This window comes from Rhododendron vialii, chromosome 12a (genome assembly GCF_030253575.1).
Source record: "Rhododendron vialii isolate Sample 1 chromosome 12a, ASM3025357v1".
NCBI classification, from domain to species: domain Eukaryota; kingdom Viridiplantae; phylum Streptophyta; class Magnoliopsida; order Ericales; family Ericaceae; genus Rhododendron; species Rhododendron vialii.
In genome coordinates this window covers 27,632,093-27,651,013 of record NC_080568.1, presented here as the reverse complement: position 1 = coordinate 27,651,013, position 18,921 = coordinate 27,632,093, and the positions used below count along the sequence as shown (strand labels likewise).

The 18,921-nt window shown below is 39.4% G+C and overlaps 2 protein-coding genes across 4 annotated transcripts; one reads left to right on the top strand and one right to left on the bottom strand.

Annotated features, from left to right (window-relative positions):
* The first annotated feature begins 1,084 nt into the window (after positions 1-1,084).
* On the top strand, positions 1,085-14,292 carry LOC131310988 (uncharacterized). Of its 3 annotated transcripts, none has more exons than XM_058338288.1 (5): positions 1,085-1,363; positions 2,723-2,848; positions 3,717-3,780; positions 3,875-5,532; positions 13,403-14,292. In XM_058338288.1, exon 4 carries the CDS (start codon positions 3,921-3,923, stop codon positions 5,529-5,531), a length of 1,611 nt encoding a protein of 536 aa, XP_058194271.1. In that variant the 5' UTR covers positions 1,085-1,363; positions 2,723-2,848; positions 3,717-3,780; positions 3,875-3,920; the 3' UTR covers position 5,532; positions 13,403-14,292. The 3 variants fall into 3 exon arrangements, with proteins under 3 accessions (XP_058194271.1, XP_058194272.1, XP_058194270.1); XM_058338289.1 differs by having other exon boundaries at positions 2,723-2,859; XM_058338287.1 differs by lacking the exon at positions 2,723-2,848.
* On the bottom strand, positions 12,356-16,569 carry LOC131310989 (transcription factor PIF7-like). Its single transcript, XM_058338290.1, has 6 exons — positions 16,265-16,569; positions 15,166-15,646; positions 14,512-14,616; positions 14,328-14,393; positions 13,322-13,678; positions 12,356-12,618 (listed from the first exon to the last, which is right to left on the bottom strand). The coding sequence occupies exons 1-6, from the start codon at positions 16,504-16,506 to the stop codon at positions 12,490-12,492; spliced, it is 1,380 nt and encodes a 459-aa protein (XP_058194273.1). The 5' UTR covers positions 16,507-16,569; the 3' UTR covers positions 12,356-12,489.
* Positions 16,570-18,921: the final 2,352 nt, after the last annotated feature.

Here is an 18,921-nt window from a genome sequence, read left to right as displayed (position 1 = left end):
GCAAAGCTTCTGCTCCCACGAGACCACGACGATGTTTGCTGTAATCCTCTTCTACATCTTCATCTCCCCAAGAGTGAAACAAAGGCTCCAGGGGCCATGCCCCGGCCTTTATCCACCGCACCACCAACACGCCGGAAGGAAAATCAGTGGATTATTCATCCACCACCACACCCATCGAATCTGGGGGAAACCTGCCGGAGGCAAGCCGGATTAAACCGAAAACAACGAACAAAAAGCAAAACACCCCCAACTCCCAACCATTATTTCGACTCCTCACCTCGAAGCCACCACTCCCAACCACCAAACATTGTCGCCGCCGCAACTGAACCAGATTTGGAAACCCCTTGGTAGGAGATGTCAGACTGGCTGAGAGGCCAAACGGCCCCCAACCCACCGCCGCCCACCCAACCCGAAAAAGCCCCGACTGGTGTAAGACTAGCCAAAACGGGACAAAGGAAAAGAGAGAGCCGCAAGAGAGAGAGAGAGAGAGAGAGAGAGAGAGAGAGAGAGTAGTAGTAGAAGGGGGAGGGGGTGTCTAGAGAGAGGTTTGATTGATAGAACTAATTTTTTAGGAGCAGTTTGATAGTTGTATATAGCATGTATTTATTTTTACCTCAACTTTTCTTTTTGCATTTTCATTCAATTAGATTTTCCCTTTAGTATACTCTATTTGTCTTTTTGCAAAACCAATGTTATTGCTACATTTCACTACAAAGTCTTCCAATTTCCTAACCATTATATCATGGTTAATTTTATCTATATAGTTCAACTTAATTAAAATAGAGTTTGGAATGAAGTAACGATATTCAAAAATAATAACTTATTTCGTTCTTTATTAATGAATATTTTTCCTAGAAAATATACGACTTTTGGATTTATCTCCACGAGGGAAATTAGAAATGTACAGGGGTTACCATGAATTAATACAACTCGGGTCAAGACGATTTTTCTCATGGCTGAATAATTCGAATCATCAAGGTGGATTCCACATGACCCGAAAATAATATAAAGTAAATTGAACCAAACTGGCCCCTAACAAATTTGGACATGAACTGACTCCCAAGAAAGTTTCTCGACGAATCACAGGAGTTATTCTAACGAAGAAGGATCATTATTCTTGGACGGCCCTGCCTCTGCCTCTGCCTCTCTCTCTCTCTCTCACACGCGCACACACACACATCCATCTCCGGCGTGTCACAAGAAAATCTCAACAATAAGGGCACATTTTCTTCAAAATTGCACCTAAAGCACGCCATTCCTGCCCCTCCCTGGATTTCTTGAACCTAAACTTCGTGTCTCCACCAGACATTTTTGTGGCATCTTTCCTTTGGCTTTTCCCCATGGGATCAACATCAAGCAATGGGTATGACCTTAAACCCAAATTCTCCCCATGTTTATGATCACGTCTCTCTCATCATTACTCAATGCCAATTGGGTTGATATTCATTTTCTCAATAGCAACCTTCTCCTGGTTGCTTTTTTAGCCAAAATTGTGCTTTTTCTTGCATATATTGAATTTATGGAATGTTTAGAATTTGATGGTTTAGTCAATGCCAATTGGGTTTCTTCATTCGAATGATTTCCGAGTGTTCATCATATTCATATTTGTCATATAAACGTTGTGGTGCTATATCTCTGTTGCTGGGATCCGAAAATGCACGTTCCCTCTTGCATCCATTGGGTGTGGATTTTTCGGATTTTTCTCCATAGTTTTTTTTGTTGTTAAACACAGTTTTCCGGGCCTGCACCTCGATTAATCCTAGGAGCCCAATCTCACCGTCCACTTGCGGGAGCCCCATTGGAGCCGGATACTAACCTACATGCTGCATTTTGCATTTGATTAGATGCTATCATAGATTCCGTGATTGATTCTTTTAGAGGTTTCGTTTGATTTGCCTATATCCGTATGTTTCATTTGGCATTCTTGAATTGAATGAATAAAAAATAATATGTTTTCATAACTTGCTACCCGACCCAATGGTCCGATCAATCTGGGGGGCCTATTGCACCCTTCTTTAGTGGGGGCCCATTTAAAGCCCGGACAATGTCCCGTGTGGAGTCACCCAACATTGGAATTGATAGTACACATGAGGGAGTCAAACTCCAGACCAAAAGATTGTATATTTGATTGACATTATCTTGTATCGAATTGGATTTAGTCAACTTGTGTTGGTTTTGACCGTGGACGTATTTTGTTCTTCTAGTTCAGGAATCCACGGAAGAAAATGCATACAGATTTTGATGTTGTACAAATGGTTAAGGTCTCATAAAAGACCATTGATATTTATTCTCCTAGTTTATCTTGCACATTTTGAACGGGGCTGATCTTCTTCATTTGTAAAAGCCTAAAAGGTAAAAACATGACAGTCTTTTCTCCAAAATGAGAGAATAGTATCATTTGGTTTCTTCAATAGATAGCCTGTAAAAAACTATCAATTACAACTGACCTTGGAAGAAATAGCTCAATTCAGAATGTGATCGCATTATTTCTTTGAAGAATTCCTTTTGTTGAAGTTTGCCTGATAATACTCATTGTCAAAGGATATACTCGAAAGCATGGAACATAACATTTATAAGATTTGAATTGAAAATCTTGGACTTTGGTTTGGAATTAGATGTTTGAATGTTTCACACTTGGAAATCTCTTCTTTGACAACGATGATTTTGGAATTAATTGCTCTTAAAAATCATGTTTGTATATTCATCTACAATGGCTATGTAGGATTTGAGTTTGAGGCTGGACAATAGAGAGACAAAATCACAAGACTTTAATTCTTATGGTGGAAATAATATGGTTGGTACGAGATCACCCTTTCATTTTGGGGTGACGGAGGGATCGTCTCTTTAGGTACATTTTGGGTGTGTTTCTTGTGCCGAGTATTGTCATATAGTAAAGAACCGGTTTCTCTCCCGTGGATGTAGGCAGGAATTTGCTGAACCACGCAAGTCTTGCGTATCCCCTTTTTGAGTTACTTTTCATTGTCATTTATTCGTAGTGGTTATGAATCACTTTCTTATAGAATATTGATTTTGGCTCACTACTGCAAAATCCCAACATCTTTTTGGTGGGTTTTTAAGCAAGAAGCCAGATGGAGGAAGAACTTCAAACTGATGAGTGATGAACTACATGCTAATGACAAAGTGTGCATTTTTTTTTAATCCTTTTACCCCTTTATCATTAGAATAGGATTCAGTGAACTTGTAGTTGTACTTTCCTTTCCAAGAGGGCTTGAAAGTATAAGCTCTAAAAATTTGAAACCGAGTACTTTATCTAAGGTAATGCAACTTTTTGGTCCTCAAACACAAATTTTGTTTGTAGCACATACAGATTGTTTGGATGTATTATCAAGGAAATTGGGCTAGTTTCTACTGTTTTTGTTATTTTCCTCTCCTTGGTTTCCATAGCATTTGAACACCAAAGTTGGGACTCTGAGAGACTGACATGAATCCTATGATGATGGTAACTGAAAACCAAATGTTGGGGGAAGTACATCTTGTGTGAATTCTCCAGGTGTCAAACACAAAATGTACATTTCAGTTCTGTCATAGACACCATGGTTTCAAAGCCTCTTGTCAAATGAATGAAAATAAAGTGCATTCAAACACCCATCACAATGTATTCTAGTTTCCTCTGATTTTGAGACTATGCTTTTTACATGGTTTTTGTGGAGTTGACAAGCTTCATTGCATTGTTGTTTGTATGTTAATTCTTGCAGGAAGACAACCTTGTGAATGTTCAGAGGTACCATAGCACTGCACCTTAATATAAGAAAACTTTTGGTAAGTGCGTACCGCAGGATAAAATGATTTTGTTGGTGCACCTCTCTCTCTCTCTCTCTCTCTCTCTCTCATATAGAGATTTTGATTTCTGCAGATTTGCTAGTTGTTCATTTCATTCGGTACTCAGGTATATCATTTTAATGGCTGAGGAGAAAATTGCAATCCCTGCAAACCCAGAGAAAATTGAGGTCAAAAGTAATCATACAAGGAGGAACTCCACTGGAAACTTGCTTATTTCAAAAGAAGGATTGAAGATCCTACCACGTTATCTCAGGGCTTCTTTGGGTTCTTGCCATGATTTTTGCAAGTACGGGGTAGAAGACAGCCTCGAGAAAAAGGCAAGGAGTCCCATACCAAGACAAATTACAGAAAGATCAGGCGATGGCCAAGATCAGGTCAAAGATGTAAACCTAGAGGAGAGAAAAAATAAACTGCAAATCAAGCCAAAGGCTTTACCTGATTCTAAAAGCCTAACGAATAAAAAACACCACCAAGTCATAAAGAAAGAAGCTCAAGTATCAGCCAAGAAGGTTGCTGTTTCTTCGAAACGGTTCTCATTGCCTGGAAACATAATGGATATTTGTGCAGAACATATTGCTGATCTAAGGCCAAAACCTGTGGAAATAAAGCCATCTTCTTCCTCAACACTGGCAAATATAAGCAGTAGACGATACGATCATATCAGTATGAGCAAAGCAGTTGGAGTTCTCCAAGAGAGTCCAGTGGGAGGTTCAAGAAATGGAGGGAAGAGTCATTTCAACGCAAGCAAGGAAATGAAGCTGCCCAAATCTAGAAAGAAAGAAGATTTTGCGCCACCGGCTGTTTCTCTTTCTTTCAGACCGTCTATCAAAAGAGAATTCAGTGCAAAATCTGGAAATGATAAGGACCTGAAAAACGTGTCTCGTGTGCAAGATAATGGTAGAAAAGCTGATTGCAAAAAAACAATTGACCAAAATATTCCAGAAAAGACGTTGTATGTCATTGAAAGGAAGCTGCAGAACCCAACAGAAAATGTTATTGATGCCACTCGCTTCTCTCAGTCCCTATATCCATCCTTTGAGGACAAAAAGTTTGAATGTGATCGGAATGGGATACATAGTTCTAGGTCACCCCCATCTTTTGAGAACAAGCAATTGAGAGATAGCCGAAATGGTGGTCATGCCACATGTCCATCTTCATCATCTCCTCTCTCTACTTATAAGAACGGTTTGAGACGTACTCAAATTGGCAATCACAAGACTCCACCATCTTCTCCTATACCCAAGACTGTGAAAAGTGACAAAAGTGAGCCTTTCTCCGGAGGCTCTATCAAGACTAAAAGGGTTGGGATAGTTAGCTTGGACGATAAAGTTGGCTCGCTTGAGAAGATCAATTTCAGGAGGGGCAAGGCAGATGATGTCCTTTCTAAGACCACTAGTCCAAGGAAACTCAGATTCAAGCAAAGAAGAGTCTTGTGTGAGAACCAAAATGGAAAAGCCGATTCTGAACTGAGGAGCTTGAAAGAAGTAGTTGCAGTTGATGACTTAAGTGGTTCTAAAACTGAACCAATGGAAGTTGTCCTCAAACACCAGGATGTAGAAGGAAAGAAATGGGGTCAGAACTTATTTAACAATGTGATAGAAGAAACAGCAAGCAAACTTGTCCAGAACAGGAAGAGTAAGGTCAGGGCTTTGGTCGATGCTTTTGAAACTGTGATCTCGCTCCAGGATACCAAATCCTCGGCAACAACTAATGTATACAGAGTTGCTTAAGGTTAGTTTGTTTCCACGACAATACAGAACTTATGTATGTAACGATTGGTAGATGATTGAGATTATGCAATGAGACGTAGGCCTTTTGTGCTGTTCTTCTCAGTTGTGTTCTTTCTGCTGTCTCTTTATTTTCTGATGATTCTTATTGTTGGTGAGAGGCATACAGTATGATGTTCAAGAAACCAAAAAACAAGGGTAATATGGTAAGTATATTGTGCAAACATAAGATCATACAGCAATTGAGATAGTTTTTTTTTCCCTGTACTTTGGAGTGTTGTTAATATACATCCTTGTTCGGCATGGATATGATAGTCTAATTGTGTTGTGTAGTAGAACTCGTATAATGTGACCTAAAGCTTCATAAGGAACTTTCTATGCATTACGTTCACTCAATATATTGGCTTGTGCCGCATGGTTATACCTTGCGCGGACACAAGTTCATGTAGATTTTGGAAGTGTTATGCTTTCTTTGTAGTGATACTTTTACTAGTGTAATTCAGAGGTCAACATGAAACGTAGCGTAAGACTAATTTTGGATCGAGAGTTTTTGGGGGGTAGCGAAGGACATAGTGAGGAAAGATGACTATTCATTCTGTTTAGATACTTTTCAAGGGAGAAATAGCAAGTGTTACAAAAAAAAAAAAAAAAAAACAAGGAAACAGTAAGTGCGTGGAGGCTTTAGGAGAGGAGAGAGGTCCAGAAATTTGAGCGTTTGCTTCACCTCTGAAAGGAACAAAGGGAGAGTGAGTGTTTGTCTCTTTCATTCCCTTCCCTTCCCCTCTCCTCACAGAACTGTCTTCCCATCACTTCTCCTGTCCTCACAGAACTCTCTTCTCATCACTACTGCAATCAATAGGATTTCGCCAATCCTCCCTTCCCGAAAGGAAGAGCATGAAATTATTTTTCCTTTCCGCAGGGACTAGGAGATTGGATCTAGCCGTAAGAAGACTGCCTGGCATAAACAACTCACTTCTTGGTCTTTGACACATTTTTCATAGTTCATATCCCGAATAACGAGTATTATAGATTGGGTTGAAAGCGAGAGATATAGAGCAGTGTTCTAAAAGGCGGGATTAATTGCCGATTAATGGGCGATTAATTGAAAATTTGGGCTGACCAATGAGATTAATGGCTAAAAGGTTGAATTAGGCGGCTAGAAGATTAATCGGACTTTGGCAACGATTAATCGCCGCTTAATTGGTTGGCGTGTAGGCAGCGATAGGCGATTAATCGATTCATGGGCGATTAATTGGCTAATGGGCGATTAGGCAAGGTAAATCTGAATTTTTAGAAAACGAAGGGGGTAACTGTTATACTCATACCAGGTTATTTAGGGCTTCGAATTACTGTGTTAGGGCTCTCATTCGATCAGCCTCTCATCGATCTGGGTCTGGGAAGAAACCCAGTCGTCGCCTACTGCCGACGCCAGTACATCGACGATCGCCTCTCATCACCGACACCGGTCATCGCCGACGCTGGTCATCGCCGACGCTGGTCATCGCCGACGCCTTTCATCACCATTCACCGCCACTGCGCCTCATTGTTGACTGCTGTAACTCTCGATCCTTCTCTCTTGATCCCCCTCTCTCTTTGTAATCTCTCTCTCTCTCTCTCTCTCTCTCTCTCTCTCTCTGTAATTTCTTGATCCCCCCCTCTCTGTAGTGAGTAGTATTTTTTTTTACAAAATTTAACACTTGAGTCTGAGTAGCAGAGTAGTGTAGTATTGTAAATTTATGGTTTGGACCGTTTGGTGTAGGCCATAGCCGTGTAGACCGGTAGACGTGTAGTAACTAGTAAGTATTGATGGTAGAGAAGATATATCACATCAACTAGAAAAATTGTGATTATTGATGGTAGGGAGGTTGTAGAATATTTAAAAAAAAAAAAAAACCGACTAATTGCTAAAAGGTGATTAATGGCCGATTAATAGGTCTCGAAGCTTGAAGGTGGTCGGCCGCCCGCCTAGCGCCGAGCGCTTTTTAGAACATTGATATAGAGGAGTGTCTATATAGTAATTCAGAGAAATAATAATTCACAAAATGACAAAAAAGTTTGGAACTTAATCAATTATATCGGAACGGAATGCGAGTGTGCTGGGAACTGGGAATTGTTGAAGCTTTCTGCAATAAAACTTCCTGAATTTTCCACAGAATTCTTTGCAGCCAAAGTGTGAGTTACTTTTCCACAGAACGGAATGCGAGGAGTGTCTATATAGTGGCAAGTAACAGTTATGATACAAGCACTCAAAGTGTGCATATGGGCATGGAGATCTTAGGAGATTTTTGGGTTTCGTTGAATTGGAACTCCAAAATTTGAAGACAACCTGTGGATCTGAGTAAATATATTGAGAATGTAACCGACAACATTTGCTAGTGGATGAGTTACTTTTAAAAGAATGGGCATTCGGATTTTAGGCTTCAAATAAGTAGTTGAAAGGAAACAGGATTTCCCTTGTTTGATTGGTGGGACTACTAACTGCTAACGAGACGTGATTTTAAGGATGAGAGATCCCACGATGGTATTGTATAATCCCACGTTTTGCGTGTAGACGTAATCTTCAACTATTGTTGCAACCAACTCCGAGTCTAGTTCTCTGTAGTTTGTTATTCAACTTCAGATGTAACCCGGCCAACAGAAGAGGCTTTTTTGCATTACCAGATAGCAATGCTGAAGAACCTTTCTCTTCAGTGTGCAAAATTTGACAACATAAATGTAACCCAAGGAAACACATTTCTTTAGTGGGCTCCTTAATAGTAATCCAAACACAGTACATTTTTCCGTCCAAATCCTGGACTTCCCTTCTGAAGCCCTCAATCCAAACAGAAATGATCATAAATGTTATCTCTCTTAAAAAAAACAGAAAATTTTCTCTCTGTTCTCTTCTTCTAGCCCTCTTGTCTCCCTGCCCAACGGCCCCAGCTTCATCGTGGAGCCTCTGTCTCTCTCTCTCTTTCTCTCTCTCATACTTATGTTCCCGGGTAAGTGAGTTGGTAGGGAAAGAAGAGAGAAGTTTAGATATGAGAAAGTCGCTACAAAAATGCCCTATTCATTTGAATGTATCCAGCCTGTGACAAAGAAGGAAAAATGGTCCAAACATAACTTCATTACTGGGAAAATGCCCTATTCATTTGAATGCATCCAGCCTGTGACAAAGAAGGAAAGATGGTCCAAACACAACTTCATTGCTGGGAACACATTCGTTACTGAAGAAATCTGGCACGTTTTATCAGGTCATTGGGAAATCGGGGCCTTTTCTAAAGAGGTTCCTGATGAACCTTAGGCATGAGCTAAGTGGTCTGATAGTCGAGTCACCTCTGTACTCATAAAATAAACCTATCAAATAGTAATCTAAAACTGCATTACCAGGTAAGGCTAACACCCTAGCGAATTATGACTTGAGATACACGGTTGACAACATGGTACACCTTCGCTCCAAAACAGTAAATTTAGCGATCCACAGAGATGCCCAATTCCCCCCCCCCCCCCCCCCCCCCCCCAAAAAAAAAAAAAAAAACTAACCATATTAATTTATACAGTAGTTTGTTTTATTACATTATAGTTTGTTTTATTATATGTTTACTGCTTGGAAGAATTCTTTTTCTAATGCATACCACAATTTAGGCATGTCATGTATCGCGTTCCCGTTCCCGTTCTTCGTACCAGTACGATCTGTGTTCCAGGTAGCATAGATCTGAAAAGTTATGGAATTTCCATTCTAATCATATATAGCTGGTTATTCTAGAATCAAGTGGGACTGGTGCTTCATTTGGAACCCACAAAAATCACTACAAGATGTCCCAAGCCAATGGTCCTATTGAGTTATGACAACAGCATCCCGTGTGGTTTGCCTGGTCCGCTGGTTAATTCCACAGGAACTGTTGTATCCACAAACTAATGTCTCAGATTGTAACACTATTCATTTAATGATGTCTCTCTTTGATGTAATGGGACATAAGTCATAGCAGACCATGCACCTAATAGTTGGACAAGAGGTTGTAATCTTGCTCGGTGACAGAGTAGTACCTTCCTTTGTAACGTGGTTTGAATTATGAGAATCAGTCTCTCTTCAAGAAAAATGGAGGTAGTTCCATTGAGCTGCTACCTCTTCCAAACGCTACTATACGTGGACAGTTTGTGCTTTGAGTGAGTTCTTTTTGTTTTCGTTTTTATTTTTGTTTGTGTCTGAAAAGTTATTAGTGTCTCTTTTTACTGATAAAGAAGGTTGGTCGATATAAACAACGAGGACACATCTCTACTTTGGCAAAGAAACTATTATGTAAGTACTTATAAGGAAATTCATAGGACATGTCCTTTTTATTTTCTTGGAGGAAAAGCAAGAACATCATACAATATATGTTTGGAGATAGAAAAGTTAGGAGAAGTCGAACTCCCGATTTGAACCTAGTCATTATTGCTGCCGCTCTTTGTCACGTAGCTTGTAATAATCATAGAATATATTCAATTTGAGGAAATGTGAAGAGAACTTGGTGCTGTCCCCTTGGGATTAACTCATTGAACATCTTAGGGGACAAGATCTTGCATATAGGGAACACCTAACACTTGTGAAAGGTCTGCTGCCCCCTCCCCTTTTTTCCCATCTTTCTCATCACACCAATAAGTAACTAGAGATTGACAACCACCAATCACATGGGTTTCTGAATTCTTTTTGTGCAAATTACCTAACCTTTAGGGTGCAAATCACCATCAAATGTTACAAAGGAATAATCCTTGCCAAGAGGCCTTTGGTCCAACGGCATCAGGGGTGCACTTTGGTGCTTGGAGTAAGGAGTAAGGAGGTCAAGAGTTCAACTCCTGTAAGGTGCTAATCTAACTAGTCTAACAATAGTCACTTTTGCCGGGGGAAAAAAAAAGGAATAGTGCTCATCACAAGATGACTGATATTAGCCAAAGAATTTATAAATTCAATAGTTAAGTGTCCTTAAGTTCTTGAGAGTGCTTCAACAGTCTTAAATTTGCACCACTTTATCAAACAATTGGCAATTACATCTAAGAAGCTTGTGAAAACTCTTATTTCTTAAACAGTTAAACCCAAAATCTCCATTGTGGCTTTCAGTATTTCCTTTGAAAACAAATAGAATCAGAATTTTGAGGGTACAACCTTCAGGAAAAAGGATTGGTTTTCCCTAGTCATGAGAATTTTCTTCAACCAATTGATGTTTACATCATTTCCCTTTTGGCAATGTCTTTCCAAACTAACTTTTATATTTTGAGATGTAACACGATATATGTCTCAGCAAAATCTTGTTAATATCCAGTAACAAGGCTCCCATTTATAGCATGAAATGGGAAATAGTTTACGTGAAGAGTCTGATTTCATATCTCAAACCCGTGTCACAATGCTAGGGCAGATAACAGTTACCCAATTGGCCATAAGAGTTCATAGCACCCGTGAGGTTTTCTCACTTATGGGTAGTGATTTGGTTTTCAACATTTGTGTGTGTACAGTAGAGTAGGCTTTCACACTTAAGGGCTTTCATGGTCCCCTTAAGCAATGCAAAGATAAGGCGACTTCTATTTTAGATACTCTGGCCATTGCTCATGGACTGGCATTGTTTTGGTTGAGAATTGACCTCCAAAAACTTGCTTGGCTGCACATAAGAGAAGTGTCTCTATCAAACTTGAATCTCTGACTTTGTTTGTTCTTATCAGGATTCCCACGTGCACCGGTTGCTGTCATAATTAATGTGTTGAGAATGTCGGTAATCGTATCATGAATTGGTTATTAGTTGTTATTTAGGAGCTTGCATGGACATTTTAAGGCTAATCTAGTATCAACAGAAAATAAGACTTGTTTGTTTTTGCCAGTATATTTAAATCATCATGGTCTCCATGTGATCATTCATTTTTTGTATACTTGTATTTGTTAGAATTTATGATTCACCAACAAATCATGTAAAAAGTTTGTTCATCCATATTCTGCTGTTCCTAATTCTGTAGTCGAATTCTCTATCCCTAGACTTATTGTTTCTGAATACCAACTATGCATCAAAACTGTGAGTTTTTTTTTTCAAATCTCGAATGTTTCAATTAGAGCATTAGATGAAGATATGGTCTTGTTCAGTGTGCGATTTTAGATGTTTTGATGTTGTTTGGTGTGTCTATTCAATTTGAGACATAGGCACAGGTATGCCTATACATGTTTTGGTTTAGTTCATTGTAGGGTCATTAGACACCTTGTTTATTTTGGACCAAATGTCCTATTCAGGGTATTTTTTCCATTCTTCTTTGTTTTGTTGGTTCACAAGAGCCAATCATGTGTTGGAGAGCCGATTAGGAATGGAAGTGTTCCATATAATTTTCAAACTTTAAACAGAAACCCCGAAAACCCATACAGAAATATCATTCAGCTAATTGTGTCGAAAAAGTTTGATACAAACACATAACGCTTTTTAGGAAGTGCTTTGTTTTCAGGTGTTGAAAGTTGTTTTTGTGCAAAACTCGGAACGACATGAATTTGACACGGGTTCTGAATGTTTAGTGTTTTATTTTATTGAACATAAAAACAAAAATAAGGCATAAACACTGACTAATTGCTCTATTTATAGAGATTGTTATTTTTTCCTTATAAATGGCCTATCAAACATTATTCACCTTGTTTGGTGTCAGTTTTGAATTAAGTTTTTGAGATAAAAAGTTGAATAGGTTTGCGTATTTTTGTATGGTGAAAATTACACGGAGACCCCCTCAACTATCACTTTTTCTCACGGAGACCGCGTAACGTTTAAAACCACCCATGCTGACCCCTTCATCTATTTCTCCGTGTATAAGTATGAAAAATGCATAAAGCCATACTAAAAGAGATATAGTATCTTAATTCGAAAATTAAACTCAACAATAACCACTTAAACATACAAAAATCATCCCAGCTATTTACATTTTGGATCAATGAGCCAACATAAATAATTCAGTTTTAGATTAATTGCTTCCATTCAATTGATCATGTAAGGTGTTCCTTTCCCCCTTGAACATGTGTTGATGGAAAAGGGCTGCTTGTTTGTAGTGAGCTATGATTGACTTGTTGCTGGTAGATTGCTGCCATCTTGTTGTAGAGGTCCATATTAATAGGCTGCAGTGGAAACAATTCATCAAAGAACGAATGGCTCCCATGTCTAGTTATGGAGAACGATGTATGAATATTATTCAATTCTAATGAATCCCTTGCAAGTAGCAACATGATCGTGTCTCGAGACCCTCGTATGTTGAGATTGCCACCAAAATCTTAAAATCTCAACCAAAATCTTACGGCTTATCGTGCGTTGTGGAAGAGATGTATATTCCTCCATCTTCTATTACCTGAAGTGTTTATTACCATATCATGCATGGGCTTGCCTAGAAGCAATTTCAACAAAGAAATAACTTTCATTTCTACTTGCGAAGGTCTATGCATGAGAACTCGGCACTCCTAATATACTCTCAACAACACTATTCTTGCCTTGGTATTGTTGTACTTTGAAATTTTCCCCAACTGAAAGTACATCGACACTATTCTTGCCTTGGTATTGTGCAGCTGAAAGTACATCAGAAATTTGGAATAGAGATATTTTTAACAATGATCATCTATCCCCAAGATGGCAAGAAGTGCTCTGTCTCCCTGTCTAATGCATTTCTGGTTGTACGATCGTATCTCATGACTCGCGTATTTTAAATTTTCATGTGGTGTGATGGACAATAGGACAAGCACACGGATACTTCTATGTTTACTTGGGGACGCAGAATCCCTAACCCTTCAGCTAGCTGCAAAAAAAAATAAAAAATAAAAATTCACATACCTGTCCTAGGAAAGTGCAATATGGATTGTTGAAGGCAACTGAACTTCTAACAGCTGCAGTATCTGTTGTTGCTTGTGACAGATTGTGGTTTGGAATCATGGGAGGCACCACAAAGGGATGAGGAGGGGGAAGAAATGTGGGCCCCATTCCAATTCCCATGCCAAGACCAACACCCATCCCCATGCCCATACGAGCTAGGAGTGACATCTGAATCTGCTGCTGGTGATGCAACCCCAGAGCTGCCGGCGTCATCATTTGGGGCATGTTGTTTCTTGTTGCACTGCTCATTAGATGAACTTGTGCTTGGAGTTGCTTTAAGTACTCTATCACCTCATCTAGCATTGAGGCTTTATCAGTCTGCAAATTCAATAAACATGAGAAGAGTTAAATCCAGGGGATTTATCGTTTTCACCTCTTTACTGTTGCGAGGTATCTTGTGTTTTACTGTACTGTCAGATTGCCGGGTCCTTGAGCGTTGTAAACGGAGAAAGCATGACATGGGAGGCTGTGTGAGACAGTTGGGCTTTGAAATTTATATCATCATTTAATGATTATATTCGTCTTCTTTAATGTTGTGGAGATGAAAACACTGCCGAACCATGTATATCTTGTGATCTCTCGTGTCAAGTGTAATTATTTGTCTTTTTGTACCATTTTGAATGGATCAATATCAGTTGGGGTTTGCATAATATATGCATACGGTATCAAGGTCCGAAATGTAAAACAGAATGCTTTTTATCGCTGGCTCACCCTTACTGTTGTGAGCTGTCTTGTGTTTTACAGTACTCTAAGAATTATTGTACAAGGTTCCTTTCGGCGACCCTGAGCGTCGTGACATAAAGAGCATTGGAAGGGAGGCTGTGTGAGGGAGCAGAGCATCAAAATCTTAATTGTTGCATAGTGATTTTGTTCATCTTTTCTGTTGTGAACGTAAGAGTACTGATGAACCACATATATCTCGTTTCTCTTGTGTTACGCAACAAAAGAAACAACGCATGCGTCTCACCTTACTTGCATTTGGCACCAGCTTCTGCAGAGCTCTCATTTTCTGATTGATCCGGTCTCTACGTCTCTGCACCAATACGAATCTTCGATCACTCGGAATGATATTACAGTATCAATCAAACAATGCTATAGTAGTTCAAAACAGTTTCTCTTTGGGAAAAATCTTTCGAAATGCTGCTACTTACCCTCTCTGACTGATTGTGAACAGCAGCAGCTCGGATTCGCCGTGTGGAGTGGGACCTGCCTGTTTCCCCTCTTGTTGTTTCCCTTTCTTGATCCTCCAGATTTTCCTGTGTACGACAAATGATTGACAATCACAAGTCAAAATTCAAAGGGAAGATCCTAGGATTCTCATGACAATAGATGAAGAACGCGAGATTCGATATTCGGAAGTGACCTCAATTTTGTACGTTAAACGACTAGCTTTGGCTTCGCAAAGAATTTCGTCTGAAAAAATAATTGTGCACGCGTGCGTGTGATCGATACTCCAACCTATTTGTCAATTAGTTGTTCTTAATTTTTCTCCTATGATCAGAGTGTCCAAAGTTTTCAACTTTTATCCTAGCCAAGTCTTGAAGCCTGAATGCTTGGGTATGAACCGAGAGGAGCGAGGATTGGATTAATAATCGGTCCACCTCTTGAGATTCGAACTATCGATTGTTTGGTACAGTTTCGAAAAGGTTACTTTTTCGTCACTTTCGATAGAAAAGTCCGATCATCACAATGACATTTTACGGTCGTCACAACCTATACATGTATAGTCACAACATTTTATCATGACATTTTCCTTTTCATGACATTTTCATAATCCAGTAAACCGAAACATAAGCCATATTTACCGATCCATCAAGATCACCAGCCGAATCCTCATCCGTCGTTTTGGTCTTCAGGTTCCGGGGGGACTCGAAAGAGGCCCATGTCACCATGGTTGCATCATTTTCTTTGCAAAATGTTGCACTAGCAGCAGCACAAGCGCTCCTCTCCTCTTGAATACTACTGCCAAAACTTCCACCACATTGATCGGTTTCGGACCGCACCCGTTTCGGGCCAACGTGCATTCGGCCCAATGTTTCGGCCCGTTTTACGATGGTGGATCCGACGACCGAGCTCACGTTCGCCGGATTATGATCATGTTTGGGCAGTGGTGGATATAAGTTTTGGTTGGGCCATGTAGCTTGGTGGACAACGGACTCCAGTGTGTCGCCGGCCCGATTCCATGTGGGCTTTGTTGGGCCGGTGGGAAGGAGCCCACTGGAACTTAGCCCATTCATAGCTAGTTGGCCATTTTGCCATGTTAGCTCTGCAACTTCGTAATTGGGCCTGAGTTTCAAGTAGTTTTCAGAGTCAAGAGCATTCCTCGTATGAAATTAATATTGAACATCTATATCACTAATAATGAGTAAATCGTTTCCTCTTTGTAAAAGTCATCGAGAACATCAATCGTGCTTAAAATAATTTCTACGATTCGATCGCTTACCGATGAGTACGAGTTTAAAGCAACATTTATCTTTGAAATAAATACGCAGACACACTGAATCAAAACTCGTTTCTCTCAAGATAAATATGCCACGAACATATGTCGATTGATATTCGACGGAAGTGATCTCTGACACGATTGTTGTCACTGTAACTGCCGAGTTTTAAAAAGTGAACAGTTTCCGATCATTGAAATGGGTCCGACACATGGACATACAAATATGGAAATTGGACCATCCAGACATCCAATGATCCAATCCCTTTGGTAAAAAATTGGTAAACAACAAGAGCAGTTAAGCAGAAAATTAAAGAATGATGGTTTGTAACCCCTTAAGTAAAACACTATTGAAGCACTTCTTCATATGAAAATTGAAGTATTGTCAATAGGAGGAAAGCCTCATGGCCTTTGAGAGAGAGAGAGAGAGAGAGAGAGAGAGAGAGTTGGGAGGAGGTTGAGCGTACATTATGGGGACAGTAGTATTTTGATAGTGGTGTGGCTGAATCTGGGACTGGGAGTACTGCACGTGAGAGGATCTGTTCCCCCCTCCTCCTTCAACTACTACTACTACTTGCTCTTGTCTTTGGTGCCTCTCTTTCCAATTAGGCACCATACACTCACTCATCATATACTTTATATGCTCCCTTAATTTGACTCCTCTCTCTCTCTCTCTCTCTCTCTCTCTCTCTCTCTCTCTCTCACACATGAGCTTGAGTACTATCTCTGGATTCTCTCTCTCTCTCTCTCTCTCTCTCTCTCTCTCTCTCTCTCTCTCTCTCTCTCTTATATTTGTGTCTTATGGACCTATATATGGTCCCCTCTTGGATGTCACACTTGGTTTGAAAGATATTTGTCACAAAACATGTGGTGGCAAGAAGGCTTGATATAGGGAAATTGGATATGTTTTGGCTCCGTAGCTTCTAGTTCTAGTGCCCACTTATATCTGTATCCTTTTCTTTTTTTCTTTTTTTTCGGTTCAATCGTCGGGTGTCCGAGTCAGTTTATAATATTCATCTCAACTAATTCCTCCTCCGGCCGGTCCAGTTCAAGGAAAGTCATCCACGCCGAAACTTAGAAATTCAGAAAAAATATTTACTTTCTTATTGAATCCTGGTTAATTGTGTTGAGAGCAATCCTATCAACAGATCGGACTTAATATGGGCCGGGCTGCCTACTGGCCACTATATGCATGTATCTAACTACCTATATTAAGTAGCATTAATTTTATGTCATCTTGTCTTCTTCCTAGGACAGTTTTTTCCACATATTCTTTTATTAAAGGGTGGAAAAGGTTATAAAGTATACAGGCCAAATTCACTTTGGTTGTGATTCATATAACTGAAATTTACACCTTGGTATCTAGATACATATTCTTTGAAATTTAATTCTAGACATTCTAGTGTTGTTTATTTGGAGGTTTTGAGGGAGGTTTTTTAAAATAACGAGCAGAGAGATAGATAAAAAAATTGGAGACCGTGCCCAAGAATTTTGAGTCTCTCAAACGAATAAGGTCTTAGATTTTTGGGCATAAGACAGTGTTGGAGAGCTAATTGTCAATATGATATTCTCTTGCTTATCGATCTCTCCTCCATCTAAAATTTTCCTGTGTGAATCCTCATACGACGCAAAGTATGACCCACTAAACTCCCATTTGATTAACCGAGTTGCTTAATTATTTTGTAGACCTCGATGTGTAAGTCATTTATCCAAAAAAAATCAGACTAATCACACGTAGATGAAGACACGATTAATGAAGCATATTTATTTTAGGGGCAATGAATGGTCATAATCTTTCTCAAAGATAAATATGGTTCTTTCAAATTAGGCCTGTCAATGGACCGGATTCGATCCGGATCCGATTCGAAAAATCCGATCCGGATCCGGATCCGAATCCGATAACATCGATCCGATAATCCGATAATCCGGATCCGGTAATTCAATACGGATCCGGATCGGATCCGGATCGGATCGGATTAAATCCGTTATCAATCCGAATCCGAACTTCATTTTTTTTAAAAAAATAGTAAAATTTTTATTTTGAAAAAAAAAATGTTTAAGAAGTTGTATTTTTATTTTTATTAAATTTTTTAAATTTTTTTTCGGAAAAGAATTTTTTTTTGAAAAAAAAAATTGTATTTTTTTGAAAAAAATATTTTTTTTTGCTAAAATTTTTGAAGTAAAAAAAGTTTCCGGATCGGATTCGGATTTTCGGATCGGATCCGGATTTTTCGGATTCGGATCCGGATTACCACTATCGGATTTGAGTCTTATCGGATCCGGATCGGATTGTGTCTTATCGGATCCGGATCTGTCGGATCCGGATCGGATCCGGCCCATTGACAAGCCTATTTCAAATGAATACATTAGTTAAACAACCTAACTTTTTTTTGCTGATGACGGACATATCGGGATGTACACCAGTTTTGACTTGCTTAAAAATTTACATGAGAGATCGCCACATGAGAAGGACTTAATATTCCACCATATCCATGAACTATGATCTCCAGGGAAGAAAAAAGATGGGTTCTATTTTTGGTAACCAATTTGAAGAGACAAAAGACAAAAATGATTCTTGCAGCATAATTCAAGGGCTTTTGGGTGATCGGGCTTGATCGTTTTGGGTTTTGAAAGAGGTTTGAGTGAAAAAAGATAGATAGAGAAAATGTATTAATAACCGTGCGCAGGGGTTTTAAAGCCCCAAAACGAACAAGCTCGCCCCAGCAATAGCTTTCACAATCCACGACAAATAATGTCCTCGGTCGGCTGATTTTTTTTTTTCTTAATCGGATTTGTGTTGGGATAAACAACGGTGTTCCCCATTAATTTTGAAAGAAATTCTCAAATCTGAAATCAAGAGAGGAAAGATCCTCACCGGAAAAGAGGGATTATTGAAAGCGAGAAAAGAGACCATCATTTATGGGAAAGAAAAACACACCCATCAAGAGTAAAACTCTCCCTTTCCGTTGCCGCATTAGAGTGGTGAAAACCCTAGGGAGAAGGACACATTCAAAATAAATCACTAGTATCTATTAAACGAAACTAAAGTGCATTCAAAATTAGTCGAGCCAAAGCATCGGACACATTCCACAAACTATAAACCAGTATGATTCATATAACTATG